Source organism: Quercus robur, chromosome 6, assembly GCF_932294415.1.
Source record: "Quercus robur chromosome 6, dhQueRobu3.1, whole genome shotgun sequence".
NCBI classification, from domain to species: domain Eukaryota; kingdom Viridiplantae; phylum Streptophyta; class Magnoliopsida; order Fagales; family Fagaceae; genus Quercus; species Quercus robur.
The window spans coordinates 19,586,268-19,602,177 of NC_065539.1; the positions used below are offsets into that span (position 1 = coordinate 19,586,268).

At 39.2% G+C, this 15,910-nt stretch overlaps 4 protein-coding genes across 4 annotated transcripts; 2 read left to right on the plus strand and 2 right to left on the minus strand.

Annotated features, from left to right (window-relative positions):
• Positions 1-185: 185 nt before the first annotated feature.
• Positions 186-3,358, minus strand: LOC126733148 (glutaredoxin-C3). Its single transcript, XM_050436339.1, has 4 exons — positions 3,133-3,358; positions 850-923; positions 666-764; positions 186-538 (listed from the first exon to the last, which is right to left on the minus strand). Exons 1-4 carry the CDS (start codon positions 3,309-3,311, stop codon positions 483-485), a joined length of 408 nt encoding a protein of 135 aa, XP_050292296.1. The 5' UTR covers positions 3,312-3,358; the 3' UTR covers positions 186-482.
• A 2,384-nt stretch (positions 3,359-5,742) lies between these two features.
• LOC126733149 (uncharacterized) lies at positions 5,743-6,427 on the minus strand. Its single transcript, XM_050436340.1, has one exon. It carries the CDS (start codon positions 6,340-6,342, stop codon positions 5,896-5,898), a length of 447 nt encoding a protein of 148 aa, XP_050292297.1. The 5' UTR covers positions 6,343-6,427; the 3' UTR covers positions 5,743-5,895.
• A 7,516-nt stretch (positions 6,428-13,943) lies between these two features.
• LOC126689955 (uncharacterized) lies at positions 13,944-14,781 on the plus strand. The gene is made up of 2 exons (XM_050385104.1): positions 13,944-14,051; positions 14,407-14,781. The coding sequence occupies exons 1-2, from the start codon at positions 13,944-13,946 to the stop codon at positions 14,779-14,781; spliced, it is 483 nt and encodes a 160-aa protein (XP_050241061.1).
• Positions 14,782-14,787: 6 nt separating this feature from the next.
• LOC126689956 (uncharacterized) lies at positions 14,788-15,618 on the plus strand. Its single transcript, XM_050385105.1, has one exon. The coding sequence runs from the start codon at positions 14,788-14,790 to the stop codon at positions 15,616-15,618; it is 831 nt and encodes a 276-aa protein (XP_050241062.1).
• The last annotated feature ends 292 nt before the right edge of the window (positions 15,619-15,910 follow it).

Below are 15,910 nucleotides of genomic sequence, written 5' to 3' on the forward strand. Positions count from 1 at the left end.
AGACCAACGCTTAATGCCCTAGGCTCCAACTAAAAATATGTTGAATGATGCAAGACATTTGGTGACATTGGTCTACAGGCCATCTGGTCCTGCATGTGGTATATGACACAGGTCACTAAGCATGCTCAATTATGCGCAGCTCTAGAAAATCTCAGCAGATTAAAAAGAGGATGCAATTCCCAATGTCAAACATCAAGATACATGGCTTTATAATTTTTTCACTGCTCTTATTTGAGTAAGATATTCACAAGTCTAAAGTTCAACATACATTAAAATAATCTGTTAACTCAAATTAACAAGTGATTACATGCCAAAACCACAAATACTAGTAAGGGGCATTAGTCTTTGCCTTAATCTCCATTATCCATAAGCCTGAGCAGAGTCAATACATCAACGTGATTTGCTCTATTCACAGAGCTGAAAATATAATCTCACCATAAACTTAAGTTCAAGCTAAGAATCTTTCTAATTCCAGTGCCTCATCAACTTGTGCTAAGAAGTTTCTGCAATTGTCCACTCTGGACTGCAGCTTTGAGATCTGAATTACAATATTTACAGTGAACAACAACATAAGATAAACAAAACAGAACCAGACAAATGACTTGCATTTGAAGGCTATTGGAGAATGGTTTTTTTTTTTTTTAATTACAGAGCTAAGAGCTTACCATCAGAGCCACCAATATGCTTCCCATTCACAAATATTTGTGGGACAGTGTGTCTGCCTACCAGATCCAGAAGAACATCCTGAATTTCAGCCCCATCATCTGCACAAATTCATGATGACAGACATTCCAAAACACTTTTTGTGTAGTCATACAAGTAGATAAGACGAGTGTTGCTAATTGATACCTCGGAGGTCAAGCTCAACAACAAAAGGCTGCTCATGTAGTTCACTGAGTATCCCCTTGGCACGCAAGCAATACCTAGCAACAAGGCAAAGTAGCACACAATTCCTTATTCCACATCACTTGTTTCACACACATACACACACACACACACACACACACACACACACACACACACACACATGCGCACACTCAAGAGCACCAGCCAAGCACCCTAAATGTAAAAGAAATGGACAATATAGGGAATCAATGAATATTATTCAAGAGTTGAAGCTAGCAACGCGTCATTTACACATTGGAGGTTGGAAAGAACTGGGGATAATGCTCCCCTAACCTAAAACACACACACACACATCCACAACAGTCAACATGTCATGTTCCTGCATTTCTTGAGACTGGAAAAGGAGTGGTTGATTTTATTTGTTATATGCAGTTTCTTCTGATTCATGCTCCTTTGGTACAACTTATTTTTCAGCCTTTTGAAAATGGAATTGTTTGAAAAAGTTGTACATAGAAAAAATTAAAGTTTAAAAAAGTTGTACTTTGAAAAAGTGTGGTTTAGGATCTTTTAGACTGAAAACTTTAGACAATAAGACTCGGTCTCTGAATTCCAGATATAAAATGATGAGGAATATCAAGTTTCAGGAGGGAGATGGTTCCAATATCCTCTTGTGCTATGATAATTGGCATCCAGAGGGCCCTCGTTGTCAAAAATAGGGACAGAGAGGGGTCTATATTGTTGCTAGTTCTGTCAATGAAAAGTCAGCTAGTGTGATCCATGAAAAAGCTTGGTTTTGGGGTTATGCAGATGACCTTGTTTTCATCCTAAGCAAGTTGCCTCTAATAGAATTTTGTGAATTTGATAAAGCTATACGAATTTCCTCCAAGCCAAGTTCATTTTCTGTTGCAAATGTTTGGGACCAGATCAGGCCCAGAAGGCCTGTTGTAAGTAGGTGGAAGATTTGTACGGTTTGCTAAAGCTATTCCAAGGTTTGCTTTCATGACTTAGTTGGCAATGAGGGATAGACTCTTCAGTCTTCACTAACGAAAGGCTGGCTAAATTGGGAATTGGCAATGACTTGTTACATGTGTTCTGTAGAGCTGCTATTGAAAATAGAGATCATCTCTTTTTTAAAGTGCTTCTTTGCTCAAAGGATATGGAGGAACATTATAAGCTTGTGCTGTCAGGAATCCCTCATTACTTGAGCTGTGAAGCATTGGAAAGTTAAAAGCTTGAGTACACACAGCTGTAGGCTGGGGTTCAGTGCTTCTGTTTATCACATTTGGTCCCATATAAATGCCATTCTACACCTAGGGACTATTAGAATAAAGGAGCAAATAGTGGGAATCATAAGGAAGCAGGTCAAATATCTCATTGAAAAAGCTGGCTCCTTTTCCTTATTCCAGTGCTACAGAAACGGTATTTCAGATAGGATTCTTAAGCAGAAGGACTGAAAATGTGTAGTTGTCTAGCTGCTGTTCAGATGTTGCTTATTTTAGTGTACCTAGCTTTCCTTCTTATAAGATTTTTGTTTTGATTGTATTTTGTTCTCTCCCTGGTGAGGGTGTATTTTTCATTGAAGATAGTTTTGGCGTTGTCTGTTTTATGTTTTGTTCACTGTAACTGAGCTGCCTTTTGGCTGTTGTGGCTGGTTTTCAAGTTTTTTTCTCAACAAAATTTACTCTTGATTATCACACGCACGTACACAATTGATTTCAAAACTCTCAATGGTCTCCAAATGATGCAACTATGTAATGCATTATCTGCTTTTCCAAAATTTTCATTCTTCATATAAAACCCAAAGATTTCCCACAAATTTAAGATCAGAAAATTTGGAAGTAAATCACATCAATAAATAGCCACATAGCAATTGGAAAAACATTCTGATTGGCAAGCATACACGTTGAAAGCATACAGCATGGACATAGTTGAAGAAAATCACCAAGTTTTTTCAAATCATTGCTTTGGTTTGGAATTAAAATAGGGGAAAAGATAATGGATGTCTCATGGGCATTGGTTTAGGAAAAATTTTTTAAAACCTTTTATGAAAAAAGAAAAAAGCTACCGGGCATTTTATATTTCCATGAAAAATTTCCTAAAATAATCCATATATACCTTTTCGTGGTGAAATTCATAGAAATGAAATCACATCCAAATCAAATTTGAACCAATAATTAAACCGTGCCATGGTTCGAAATTCCAAATGGGGTATCAAACCCCAACACTAATGTCCCACTAGAATCCACAATAACACGAAATTCATTAGAGAGAGAGAGAGAAACGTACGGGCAGTAGGATTTGGAGAAAAAGGCAATCTTGTTGGAGTAGATGGCGTTTTGTACGAAGGCCGAAGCCGAGGTGGAGGCTTTGACTTCCTTTGGTATGTGACCCAACAACAACAACAACCCGACCACTGCAACAACAACAACAACAACGACCACCCCCCTTAACTGAAAACTGCGCATCTTCGTTACGTTACGTGTCTCCAACACCGCTGTCGTTTTTCCTAGTTTTCAACTCCGACATATATACGCGTTTAGTCTAGAGCTCCCAATACATATTTAACAACAAAATCCCTGTGATAACAAAACCCACGGGCCCATGGCCCAGTTTCTTGAAGCCTAGCAGGCTTGTCATTTGAACTGGGCTATATCTCCTCTTCATTAAAACTCTCTCTCTCTCTCTCTCTCTCTCTCTCTCAATTTTAGTTTCTCTCATAATATAAACTAGATACAAAAATCAGTGCACATTATTCAACATATATAGCTTATAATGTAACTATATATAAAATAGGGGTTTCTCAATATATATATATATATATATATAAATAAAATAGGATAAATTGCAAATTACACCCCTAAAGTTTAGGGGTGTTTGGATTTTACACAAGTTTTAGAATTTGAAATTAACACCTGAAGTTTGAGGGTGTTTGGATTTTACACTATAATGTTTCAGAATTTGGATTTTACTATCCTAAAGTTGGAGAGTGTTTGGATTTTACAACCTAAATTCTAAAACTTTAAGGTGTAAAATTCAAACACTCCCAAACTTTAATGAGTAAAATCTAAACATCCTAAAATTTATGGGCTAAAATCCAAATTTTGAAACATTAAGGTGTAAAATCTACACCCCCAAACTTCAGAGGATAAAATTCAATTTCTAAAACTTTAAGATGTAAAATTCAAACAACCACAAACTTTAGGGGTGTAACACTAATTTGCAATTTACCCTAAAAAAGAAAAAGAAAAAAAAAGTGAAGTGAGATTAGCAAATGTGATAAACTTGGATGAGTTGGTTCTAATATAAATGTCATACAGATACTCCTAATCTATTTATTTTGAAATGAGTGAATTAGATTATATCATGTCATCATTTTTTTTATTTTTTTTTATTTTAAGTTGTCTATTACCATTTTGGAATTTATTTAAATTATTGACAATGTGGTAAAATCTAATCCACTGGTATGAAAATAGATAAATAAGATTTTAAGAATTCTATAATGGACTTACCTTATGAGCTTAAAGAAACCTAACCATTTATTCTATTGCACGTTTAAACAAGTTAGTGTGATTAAGATTGCTTTCTATAGATCAAAAGACCGAGGGTTATTCAATTTTCTAACAAAGAAACAATAAATTTGTTTGGCAAAGCAAGAAACTTATATGGAGATAGCGGCAAAGAAAAAGGGGGGCGGGGGGATTAAGCAATAAATTGTGCACTGTTAACAGTAGAGGATCAATGTTAGATTCCACATTAAAATTTGGAAAATACTACTAAAAGGTTTAATTTGTTACAAAGCAATTAGTAAGTTCCTCAAATCAAAAGTTTAAGAATTAAATTGATACTCGCATTAAAGTTCAAAGGTAATTATTTTACAAGAATGAAAAATAATTTGGTGTGATAATAAATAGTAGTGATGGTGGTGAAAAACAGTGGTGATAGTGGCAATCATGTGGTGGTGTTGGTGATGGTGATAATAACGCCAAGTTGTAGTGGTAGCAATGACAGTGGCAAGATAGACAACATGTAAATAAAATTATTGGAAGCGTTTGCAATAACAAAGATGATGACAATGATACCAGTGATAATATGAAAGTAACACAGTGACAAGGATGACAACAATGATACTAGTAATAATGTGAAAAGTAACGCAGTGATAACAATGATGACAAGGATATCGATGATAGTGTGAAAAGTAAGTGGTGATAAGGATGACAATAACCATATTATTAATCATGTGAAAAGTAATGCACAATAATGAAAATGTAAAAACTAAAAAGTAATATAGCGACAAAAATCTCAACATATGAAATATCTAATTACAATATTAAATAAAAAATTATTTCAAAAATCTCATTCAAAGTTTCAGCCACAACATTGGGATTCAAGTATTCAACAGATTTTTCCCATTTATTTTACATAGAGAACAGAAAACTCCTTTTGTTTAGAAGCAGAAAAGTACTTTTTTTACACACCCCTTTTTGAGTTTGAATCTTTTTAAAAAAAAATCTTGTTTGAATTCTCTCAACATATAGTTTATATCTTTTTATCTCGTACCACTAACATAACACAATGGCTGTCCACCATTTTCAAAGTGTCTGATTTTTCAGTTGGAACTTGGAACACTTTGCTAATTGCTCCTAACATTAACAAAGGGGAAAACAACCATTTTTGTAATTTATGTTTTGCCTGTTTTGCACTTCGGTCCCTAAAATTTCAAAAAGTAACAATTTCCTGTAATCACACAGTATTTTTAGTTTTCTGCAAAAATACTTGATCTAACTCATCGTTCAAATCTTCTAATAAGGGTAAAGAAAACGGCCTTCAAAAGACAATTCATCAACAATTGCACGCTTTAGAGCTAAAAGAACCCAATTTAATTTGATCCACAAAGAATGATTTCCCAACAATTGGGAAGACAAATCCTTTTTCATTAACAACTTATCATCAAATAAAGTACAACAATTGAAAAATCTGTATCCAATTCCAAGAAACACATATCCTTGAACAAATCAAGCTACCTAATCGAACAAAACAAAACAATAAACTTCAAGATTTGGGCTTGGAATCAGTTTTGTAAAGCTTGTCATATTCCTCGAGCTCCTCATAATACACGTCCCAGACGCACCGCACGCATCCACTGCCACAACAATCCCCTGGCAATGGCTTCTCTGGCGGCGGAGGCAATTTCTTCGATTCTTCTTCTTCTTCTTCTTCTAGCTCCTTGTTCTTGATGCCTTCAGTTTTTGATTCAAATGGTTGAGCTTTGCTTGTTGGGTCCTTTTCGGCCATGGAGTAGTGGGTGTGAGCGCAAAGGGGTTGTGGCTTTTGGAGGCGATTGTTGAGGTTGGCGATGATTATATTGGCAGAGGCTCGTCTCATGGCAAAGGGAACATGGGCTTGGAGTCGAAGGACATTCTGGGTCTTTGGTGGACGATGATTGGCTGTTGTTGACGTGTACGGAACGTTTATTCCATGGTTTACAGCCGTTTCCATGGAAATTTACACATTTGTGATCTGACGGCTTTAACAGGGTCAGGGAATACGTGTGGAACCTAGAAGGCTAGAAAGTGTATGTTGACTTGTGAATCTCTCTCTCTCTCTCTCACTTGCCCTTGCAGGGGTTGGGGGTCTCATTCTGGGACCCATTTGCACGTGGGAAAGTACACCACAGGTGTGATCCAAATAATAACGTTAATAAGACTATAGTTTTCTTTAAACCAATTAAAAAAAATAATAATAATCAATAATATTTATTAGAATATACATTAAAATAATAATAGTGTTTGTAAGGCCACGATTCGTATCGAACCACAACAGTGTTGGGTTCGCTCGTGAAAAGGCTCAAACAATATCATTTGTAGAGCGTGGGTTTGAAAGGTTAGGCCTTAGTCACCAGGCGGTGAGTCTTTTTGTGACGTCCATACATAGCTAAGTTATTTTCGCCCTAGGAGTCTTTCTCCAGGAGGCGGGCTGGGAGGCTCTGGTTTTTGGCCATTTTTCCCAACTAGCCTTTAGGAATTACTTTCGTTTCCTTTTATACTAGCTGGTGTTTTTTATCCTTCGTCCACGTGTAGGATCGACATTCCAAGACTGATACTTGTCCCATCAGCCCATACCCGGAGTGGTTGGGAGTGGTTGAAAAAGCTGGAGAGTATGGCTCTGTCAGGTACAGAGTATTGAATGGCAGTAAGGGCAGCTTTTTCCGGTCATTTACACTTTCTAGCATCACCTTTTCTATTGGCACAGATATTTTAGATTTTTTTCCACGTTGTTTCTATACCATTTTTACCCTTTCTTCCGAGGAGACTTTGGACTAGCCAAGGATTGAATCGTCCTCGGCTGTATCCCAATGCTATGTTGTACTTGCATTACAGCGTCTGGGCCATGACCTTCCTCGGCTTGGGCCTTTGGGCCCCAACGAATAAATGAAGCTGGCCCAAAATATTGTTGGGCCCTACAACAGCCCCTCAAAACCCTGCTGTCCGACCTCTTGGTTGGAGAGGAGGGTTTTGGTAAGACCGAGCCTTGATTATGGCTCATTTAATTCAGCCTTTCATTAATGCTGGCGGTTCTCCATCTGCCCAGGAAATGTACCGGTCTACGAGACATTCTTTTGAATTTACTCCTGACGCGTTCTCGCCGTTTGGTTATCCAAAACACGCTTTTAATGACTTCTATTTACGAGACTACTTAAATTCGACGGTTTGTTTGATGAGGTGGGGAAGTGGAACAGGTACATCTTTGTTTACAGATTCTCTTGGAAATCTGGACAAATTTAATACCTTCCGTTTTGCCCTTCATATAAGAAGACAAGTAGGAGGCTATCGCTCTTGCACAGAGACCCTTTTTATCCTTCTGAGATCTGAAATCCTTAGCCTCCCCTAGAGTTTACTTTACCCACTAGTTATACACTAAATCGTGATACGCTCACCATAACAACGAGTAATGAAGGAACCATACCCCTCCTGTAAACACCATGTTCTAATAAAACTCGTAATGGCTCAGTTAGGGCAGGGATGGTGAAGACTCAAAATCTGTCTCACCTTCCTTTCAGCCAAAATCCGAAGCAGGGGCTCGTCACGTCAAACCTTCGACGTGACTGAGCCGAGGACACCCATTATCAGTACCAGCCGCTCTCTGATGAGCATAGCTAACACGGCACCAGCGTGTTAGGAGTCAGGACTGAGGCAGGGACTAAGTGCCCCTACTTCTTCCTCTCTTCGTTCACTGGTGCCTTCTTTTGCCTCTCTTTCTTCTTCTTTCCACCACCAGATCCATCCTGGTGCTTTTCCTTCTCCCTCTTTTACTCCTTTTTCTTTCTTTTCATTTCTTCCCTCTTCTTCTCCTCCTTCTTTTCATTCATCTCCTCCATCTTCTTCTGGAGAAGGTCCTTCTCTCAATATGGGCGCTACTGGGGCAGAGTTTGGAAGGACTTCGGAGACGAATTTAAAAAGGCATCTGACTGTTTATTTGTCTGCATTGTTGTTGTTGTTTTGTTTTTTGTTTTTTTTTTTTTTTCATTGTTTTGGTAATCCACCTTTTGTATAGGCTTGTCTAAGCCCCTCTTTGTATGTTGTAATACATCTTTATATTAATAAAAATTGCTACTACTTTACTTCGCATGTTCTATCTCTATATTTTCGAAATGATAACGCGTTGAATAGACGTACAATCTTGTGAATTCTTTTTATTTTTAAACTTTGACCGACGTCTAGGACCAAAGTCCTAGTTAATAAAAAGATCTTGCTCTGTGTTTATAGAAACAATCCAACTTAATAATACTGAATCGAACAGGTGATACTTAGAGCTGAAACTCCTATTAGGCAGAAAAAGAAAAGACATTATGATGAGCCTACTGAGTCGGCCTGGCACAATACCGCCGACCTTAGAGTACAATACTTGGGGCCGTAATCCCTTATAAAAAAGAAAGGCGCTGTTATGAACTTGCAAGTGCTGTTCGGCACAATAATATAGCATTGAATTAATGACACCTAGGGTCAAAATATTTGCTAAGGAAAAGATATTATCATAACTTTAATAGAGTTGTTTGGCACAACAACGCCGACCTGCGAAAACAACACTTACCCCAAAAATAGCCGAGACGACACCTGAATGCTCGATACTGTGTAGGAAGTAACCATCCGAAGACATATCACCCACAAAATGAACAATCCCTCTGGGTTGCTGAATAGTGGGGCGTTTCACCATTTTCTTAACACTTTTAATAGTTTTAACCTTTTATAGTATTTGAGCCGAGGACTGAGTAACTTAGAATTTTCATTGAGTAGCCGACCTTACGAAACTCAGCTTTCTCATCCAAGTTGTTGGTTTCCCCAACTCAGTTTTCTTATCTAAGTAGTTGGTTTCCCCATAGGTTTGAATCCGAAGACCATACAATACCTAGATTTTGTCCAAAACCCAGTTTTCTCATCCAAGTAGTTGATTTCCCCATAGGTTTGAGTCCGAGGACCATACAATACTTAGGTTCTGTCCAAAACCCAGTTTTCTCATCCAAGTAGTTGGTTTCCCCATAGGTTTGAGTCCGAGGACCATACAATACCTAGGTTCTATCCAAAACCCAGTTTTCTCATCCAAGTAGTTGGTTTCCCCATAGGTTTGAGTCCGAGGACCATACAATACCTAGGTTCTGTCCAAAACCCAGTTTTCTCATCCAAGTAGTTGGTTTCCCCATAGGTTTGAGTCCGAGAACCATACAATACCTTGATTCTGTCCAAAACTCAGTTTTCTTTTTGCATGGGACCTTGGCTTTAGGGGAGTTAGCTCTTCGGCCAAGCCCCTAGAATTATCCATGCGATTAACGCTACCAAGCATAGCCCCTAGTCAAAAAGCATAGCCCCTAGCAGAACTTTACACTAAAACTCTATAACCAGTTGTTAGAGATGACAAAGGAACTCTCTCGACCTACCGCCTATGCCAACACACAAGCCTTTCCCACAGACGGCGCCAATTGTAAGGCCACGATTCGTATCGAACCACAACAATGTTGGGTTCGCACGTAAAAAGGTCCAAACAATATTATTTGTAGAGCGTGGGTTTGAAAGGCTAGGCCTTAATCACCAGGCGGTGAGTCTTTTCGTGACGTTCATACATAGCTAAGTTATTTTCGCCCTAGGAATCTTTCTCCAGGAGGCGGGCTGGGAGGCTTTAGTTTTTGGCCATTTTTCTCAGCCAGCCTTTAGGAATTACTTTCGTTTCCTTTTATACTAGCTGGTGTTTTTTATCCTTCGTCCACGTGTAGGATCGACATTCCAAGACTGATACTTGTCCCATCAGCCCATACCCGGAGTGGTTGGGAGTGGTTGAAAAAGTTGGAGAGTATGGCTCTGTCAGGTACAGAGTATTGAATGGCAGTAAGGGCAGCTTTCTCCGGTCATTTACACTTTCCAGCATCCCCTTTTCTATTGGCACAGATATTTTAGATTTTTTTCCACGTTGTTTCTATACCATTTTTACCCTTTCTTCCGAGGAGACTTTGGACTAGCCGAGGATTGAATCGTCCTTGGCTGTATCCCAATGCTATGTTGTACTTGCATTACAGCGTCTGGGCCATGACCTTCCTCGGCTTGGGCCTTTGGGCCCCAACGAATAAATGAAGCTGGCCCAAAATATTGTTGGGCCCCACAGTGTTCTAATAATTTTTAAATCAACTTAAAAGAATTATTTATAATCTATATTATGTGTCCATTTATAAAATGACTCACTTGTGATAAGTATTATTTTTCTACACTCACGATAATATTTATTAGAACACACATGAAAATAATAATAGTGTTTTAATAATTTTTAAACCAATTTGAAAGAATCATTTATAATCTATATCACGTGACGATTTATAAAATGAATCACTTGTGATAAGCATCATTTTTCTAAACCCACATCTCCAAATGACAACAATTATCTACTGTCTAGGTCTTACCATCTAATTACTTAAACAAGCAACTAAGGACGAGAATCTTATTAAGGAAAGGTATATCTCTTTGATTCTCAATACGTGATTTTTGCTTTATTAAGGGAGTAAATTGTGGGATCTTTACCTTCCATTATTTTCCCTCACACTACAAATGAGGGAAATGGAGTAAATTAAAGGAAAAATAGCCAAATAAATCTCCTATATAAGCGCCATATCACCTCCAACTTTTAGGCATGAGTACAAAACCTTGAAAACCTTTTTTTTTTTCTTTTCTTATATTATTGTGAGTTCCTAACTTAAGTACCTAAGAAGTTTAGGTTGACACCACACTAGTATTCTTAGATTAAGTGATTGACTGATTTCTCCTAGTAGGTTTTCCAAGACTCTATTTTTTAACATATGACCCATTGGTTTTTTTTTTTTTGGGTATCATCAACATGTGTTATTTAAACAAGTTACATATATAATTCATTAAATATGACATGTGAGTTTATGACTAAAAGTATGAGTGGATAGTTTTATCAATCGTCATGTAGTAGGAGGAGTATTTTACAAGGAATTGATGTTATAAAAAGGGATTCTAGGTGGAGGATTGAGAATGGTAAATCTGTGAAAATTTGGTAGCACGATTGGCTCCTCATCAAGCATCCTCCAATGGTTCAATTGCCATAGTTGAATCTATGGAGGAGGCTACAGTGGATGTGCTCATTGATGAAGATACTAGTCAATGGAATAATGGGTTGATTGATGGTCTCTTTGCCCCCCACGAAGTCGAGATTAAAAAAAAAAATCCCCCTAGCCCGTGCTGCTCATGAAGATGCTCTATATTGGTCTCTATCTTCGAATGGACATTACACCTACAAAACAAGTTAAGAGTTTTTGAAGGAAGAAGAAACTTTACATCCCCTTGAGTTAGCTGAGCCTAGGGTTAAGCTGCTTTGGAAGGGTGTGTGCTTTCTTGGAACAACAAACAAAATGAAAAACTTGGGGCATGTTTGGTAGACTGTAATAGACGTTGTAATGTAATAGTTATTCCTATAGTTTAGTTATTCTTTAGTTTGGCTATTTTTTTATTACAAGGAGTAGTCATTCCTTATGAATAGCTATTCTTCAAAATGCGGAATAACTATTCCTCTTTAAAAGGTTGTATTAGCTATTCCTTAGTAAGTGCAATAATTTCAAAACTTAATATATTTCCAAATTAGCAAACTTTCCATATACATCTAACAATTATAAAAATAAAAAATCATAAAAAATAGCACATATCTCCTTTAAATTTAAAAATAAATTTTTTTAAGGAGATATAATTGTATGAGTAAGATATTTCCTAAAATAAATGTTAAATTTCATTCTAATGTTATAATTCACAACCAAACTAATGACTAAGTTTAATTATTACATTACAACACATTTTATTACTAGTAATAAAGATTACAATTCCTGTCATAATTCTCATTCAGTGTACCAAACGTACCCTTGATGTGGAGGGCATGTCGTAATTCAGTACCCACAAAACGGAACCTGGTCTAGCAAGTACTGAATAATCTTGTTTGTGATCATTGTCAAGCTGATTTGGAGACTCCCTTGCATGCCTTCTGGTCTTGCCTAGAACTTGATGTAGTCTAGTCTGATAAGGTAATGTGGAATTTTTGAAGATCCCACCAATTTCTAGACTTTAAGGAGCTGCTTTCTTGGATCATACAATAGGAAAAAAAAATCCTACTCTATTTGCAACAATTGCATGGTCTATCTGGAATCAACGTAACAAGGTACATCTAGCCCAATCGACTTGCAATCTCCATTAGCTTGTCCAGGTTTCGAAAGACAGGTTTGAGAAATTTTTGGCTTTGCAAACTTCTCAAGCATTTCCCCAACAGCAGGCGGTCTCATATGGTTTGACATCCTCCTCCATCTAGTCTACTTAAGATCAACTTTGATAGAGCTTCCTTTGCAGCAAAGAACAAGTCTGGCATTGGGGTTGTTATCAAAAATCACCAAGGCCTAGTCATCACCTCTCTTTCTTTCTTTCTCTCTCTCTCTCTCTCTCTCTCTCTCTCTCAGGCCTATCACGCAGTGAAAGTTGAAGCATTGGCCTCTACAAGTGTTATGGAATTTGCCTTAGAGTTAAGTGTGGACAGCGTAGTTTTGAAAGGTGATTCTGAATTTCTTATGAAAGTGTTAGTGGAGGAAGGCATTTCTTTGTTATCCTATGGCCTCCTAATTGCAGATGTAAAAGTTCTCTCTCGTAGTTTTTTTTTCAATTACATTTGAAGGGGCAAAAATATGGTATGACGGACCTTTGTTAAATTGGGCCTAATGGATCTAGTCCATGGGTCGACAGAGGGCAAGCCCATGGCACAACAAAAACCCTAGATGGGAAATACTTGCGACACACGCTTGAATAATCCTAGAATCCCAAGGAAAATAGGAATCCTAACACAAAGAGAAGTCCAGAAGATACGCACGTAAATAAATATCTTCTCTACAAGGAAAGTGTCTTGTCCATCATGTTTGGGACTATTCAAGAGGATTCCTATAAGGAAAAGACTTCTACGCCAAGAAAGAGAGGTCAACCTTCTACTACTATAAAAGCCCCAATACTCTCACGAATCAAGGTACGCATAATTTACCCTTCTCTAGCACTCTAGAGTTGTGAGAATAGTTCTAACTTGACCTTCGGAAGGTATTTGACCGGCACCACACCGGTGCTCTTTGTTAGGTCTTTTCTCTTTTCTTTTGTAGGTATCGTTACAAGCGTGCAAGGATCGTGTAGCTCACTGGTGATATTCATGGCATTATCAGTTGGCGTCGTCTATGGGAAGGAGTAGCATCGCAACTATAGCTTGTAGGCCATACAAACGCTACCCGAACAAAGGGTTGCATGGTACTTACACGCTCGATGGCAACCACCAACAACGTTCAGGAAGACGAGCCACAACCTACTGCCCTGGAGAGACAGGTCCTAACCCTCGCAGTGGCAGTGGAACGCCTCACCAGACAAAACCAGACTCTAGAAGAATAGCTATGACAGAAGAACGCAACGGCGGGAAACCAAGAAGAAAATCAAGAAGGTGCCAATGCTGATCGCAGGAACCAGGAGAGACCGGAGGGCAGTAACGCCCCAAGCAGATTGGAGCGACAAAACCTAAGCCTCCCAACCCTCATGGATGCGGCTCCGCCTATTGTCGCGAAGATGCAGGCAATGAAGGAGCAAATGGAAGTTATGATGAACGCCCTCAAGGGACAAGTATCCAGCGATCTTGATGACCTAGTAAACCGAACCGACTCACTGTTCACTGCCTCCGTCAATTGCTTCCCCTTATCGCATAAATTCCGCATGCCACATATAGACAATTTCGACGGAGTCAAGGATCCTCTAGATCACCTGGAGACCTTCAAGACCTTGATGCACCTTCAAGACCTTGATGCACCTTCAAGGAGTTACAGACGAGATCATGTGTAGGGCCTTCCCTACAATGCTAAAGGGTGTTGCGAGAATTTAGTTCAGTCGGTTAACGCCTGGCTCTATCAGTACATTTAAGGAGCTAAGCATTTAGTTCACTTCGCATTTCATCGGAGGACACATATACAAGAAGTCAACTGCATGCCTGATGAACATTAAGCAGCGAGAGGACGAGATGCTGAGGTCCTACATAACTCGTTTCAACAAGAAGGCCTTCTCAATTGACGAGGCAGACGACAAGATACTCATGACAGCATTCACTAATGGGCTACGAAAGGGTAAGTTCCTATTTTCTCTATACAAGAACGATCCAAAGACCATATCGGAAGTGCTTTACAGGGCTACCAAGTATATGAATGCAGAGGACGCACTGCTGGCCCGCAAAGATAAGCCTAGAAAAAAAGAAAGACAGGAGGATACACGACATGATAGGGAGCACAAAATGTCTAGGACCGGAGATCGACGGGATGATAGACGCTCCAAACCCTCTACTGGGAGGTTCACAAGCTTCACCCCGTTAACTGCCCCAATAGATTAAGTCTTGATGCAGATAAAAAACGAAGGAACTCTGACGTTCCCCGGCAAGTTGAAGGGAGATCCCAGCAAGAGACTAAGGGATAAGTATTGCCGCTTCCATCGAGACCACGGGCACGACACGGCTGACTGCTACGATCTAAAACAGCAGATAGAGGCCCTTATAAGACAAGGGAAACTACAGAGGTTCGTAAGCAAGGAAAAAGCGAATCCGCCCCAAGAGCAAACCCTACGACGGGAGAATGAGCGCCCAAGACCGCCTATTGCAGACATAAGAATGATCATAGGGGGCACGGCAACCTCTGGGTCTTCCAAAAAAGCTAGGAAAACCTACCTAAGAATGGTCCAGAACGTCCAGCTCACAGGCACTATACCCAAGATGGCACGGATCAACAACCCCGTCATCGGATTTTCGGAAGAAGATGCTCGAAAGCTGCACCACTCGCATGACGAAGCACTTGTTGTCAGCCTAAGGGTAGGAGACTACAACATGCACCAGGTTCTGGTCGACAACGGCAGTTCGACGGACATCTTGTATTACCCGGCTTTTCAGCATATGAGAGTTAACAGAGAACAATTGGTCTCGGTTGATGCCCCTCTAGTTGACTTAGGAGGGATGAGAGTGTTCCCCATCGGTGCTGTCACATTGACAGTAACGGTGGGAGATTACCCCCAGCAGATCACTAAGGAAATAACATTCTTGGTGGTCGACTGTACGTCCACTTACAATGTCATTCTCAGACGACCCACCCTCAACTCGTGGAAGGCTGTAATTTCAACATACCATTTAATGATCAAATTCTCAACGGATTATGGAGTCGGAGAACTGCGTGGATATTAGGTGGCAGCATGAGAATGCTACATTGTTTTGCTAGAAATGGATGATCAACAGCAAACAATGTGCATAGAGGAACGACGAATATTAGCAGAGCCAGTTGAAGAGTTAGAAGAAATAATCATTGATGACTCAAGGCCAAAACGGACGACTAAAGTGGGTACATTGGCAAGGTGGCCGGTGTGCCAGGAACTCATGGCATTCTTAAAAGACAATTAAGACGTGTTCGCCGGGAGTCACGAGGATATGCCAGGGATTGACCCCAAAATCATGGTTCACAAACTAAATGTATCACCCA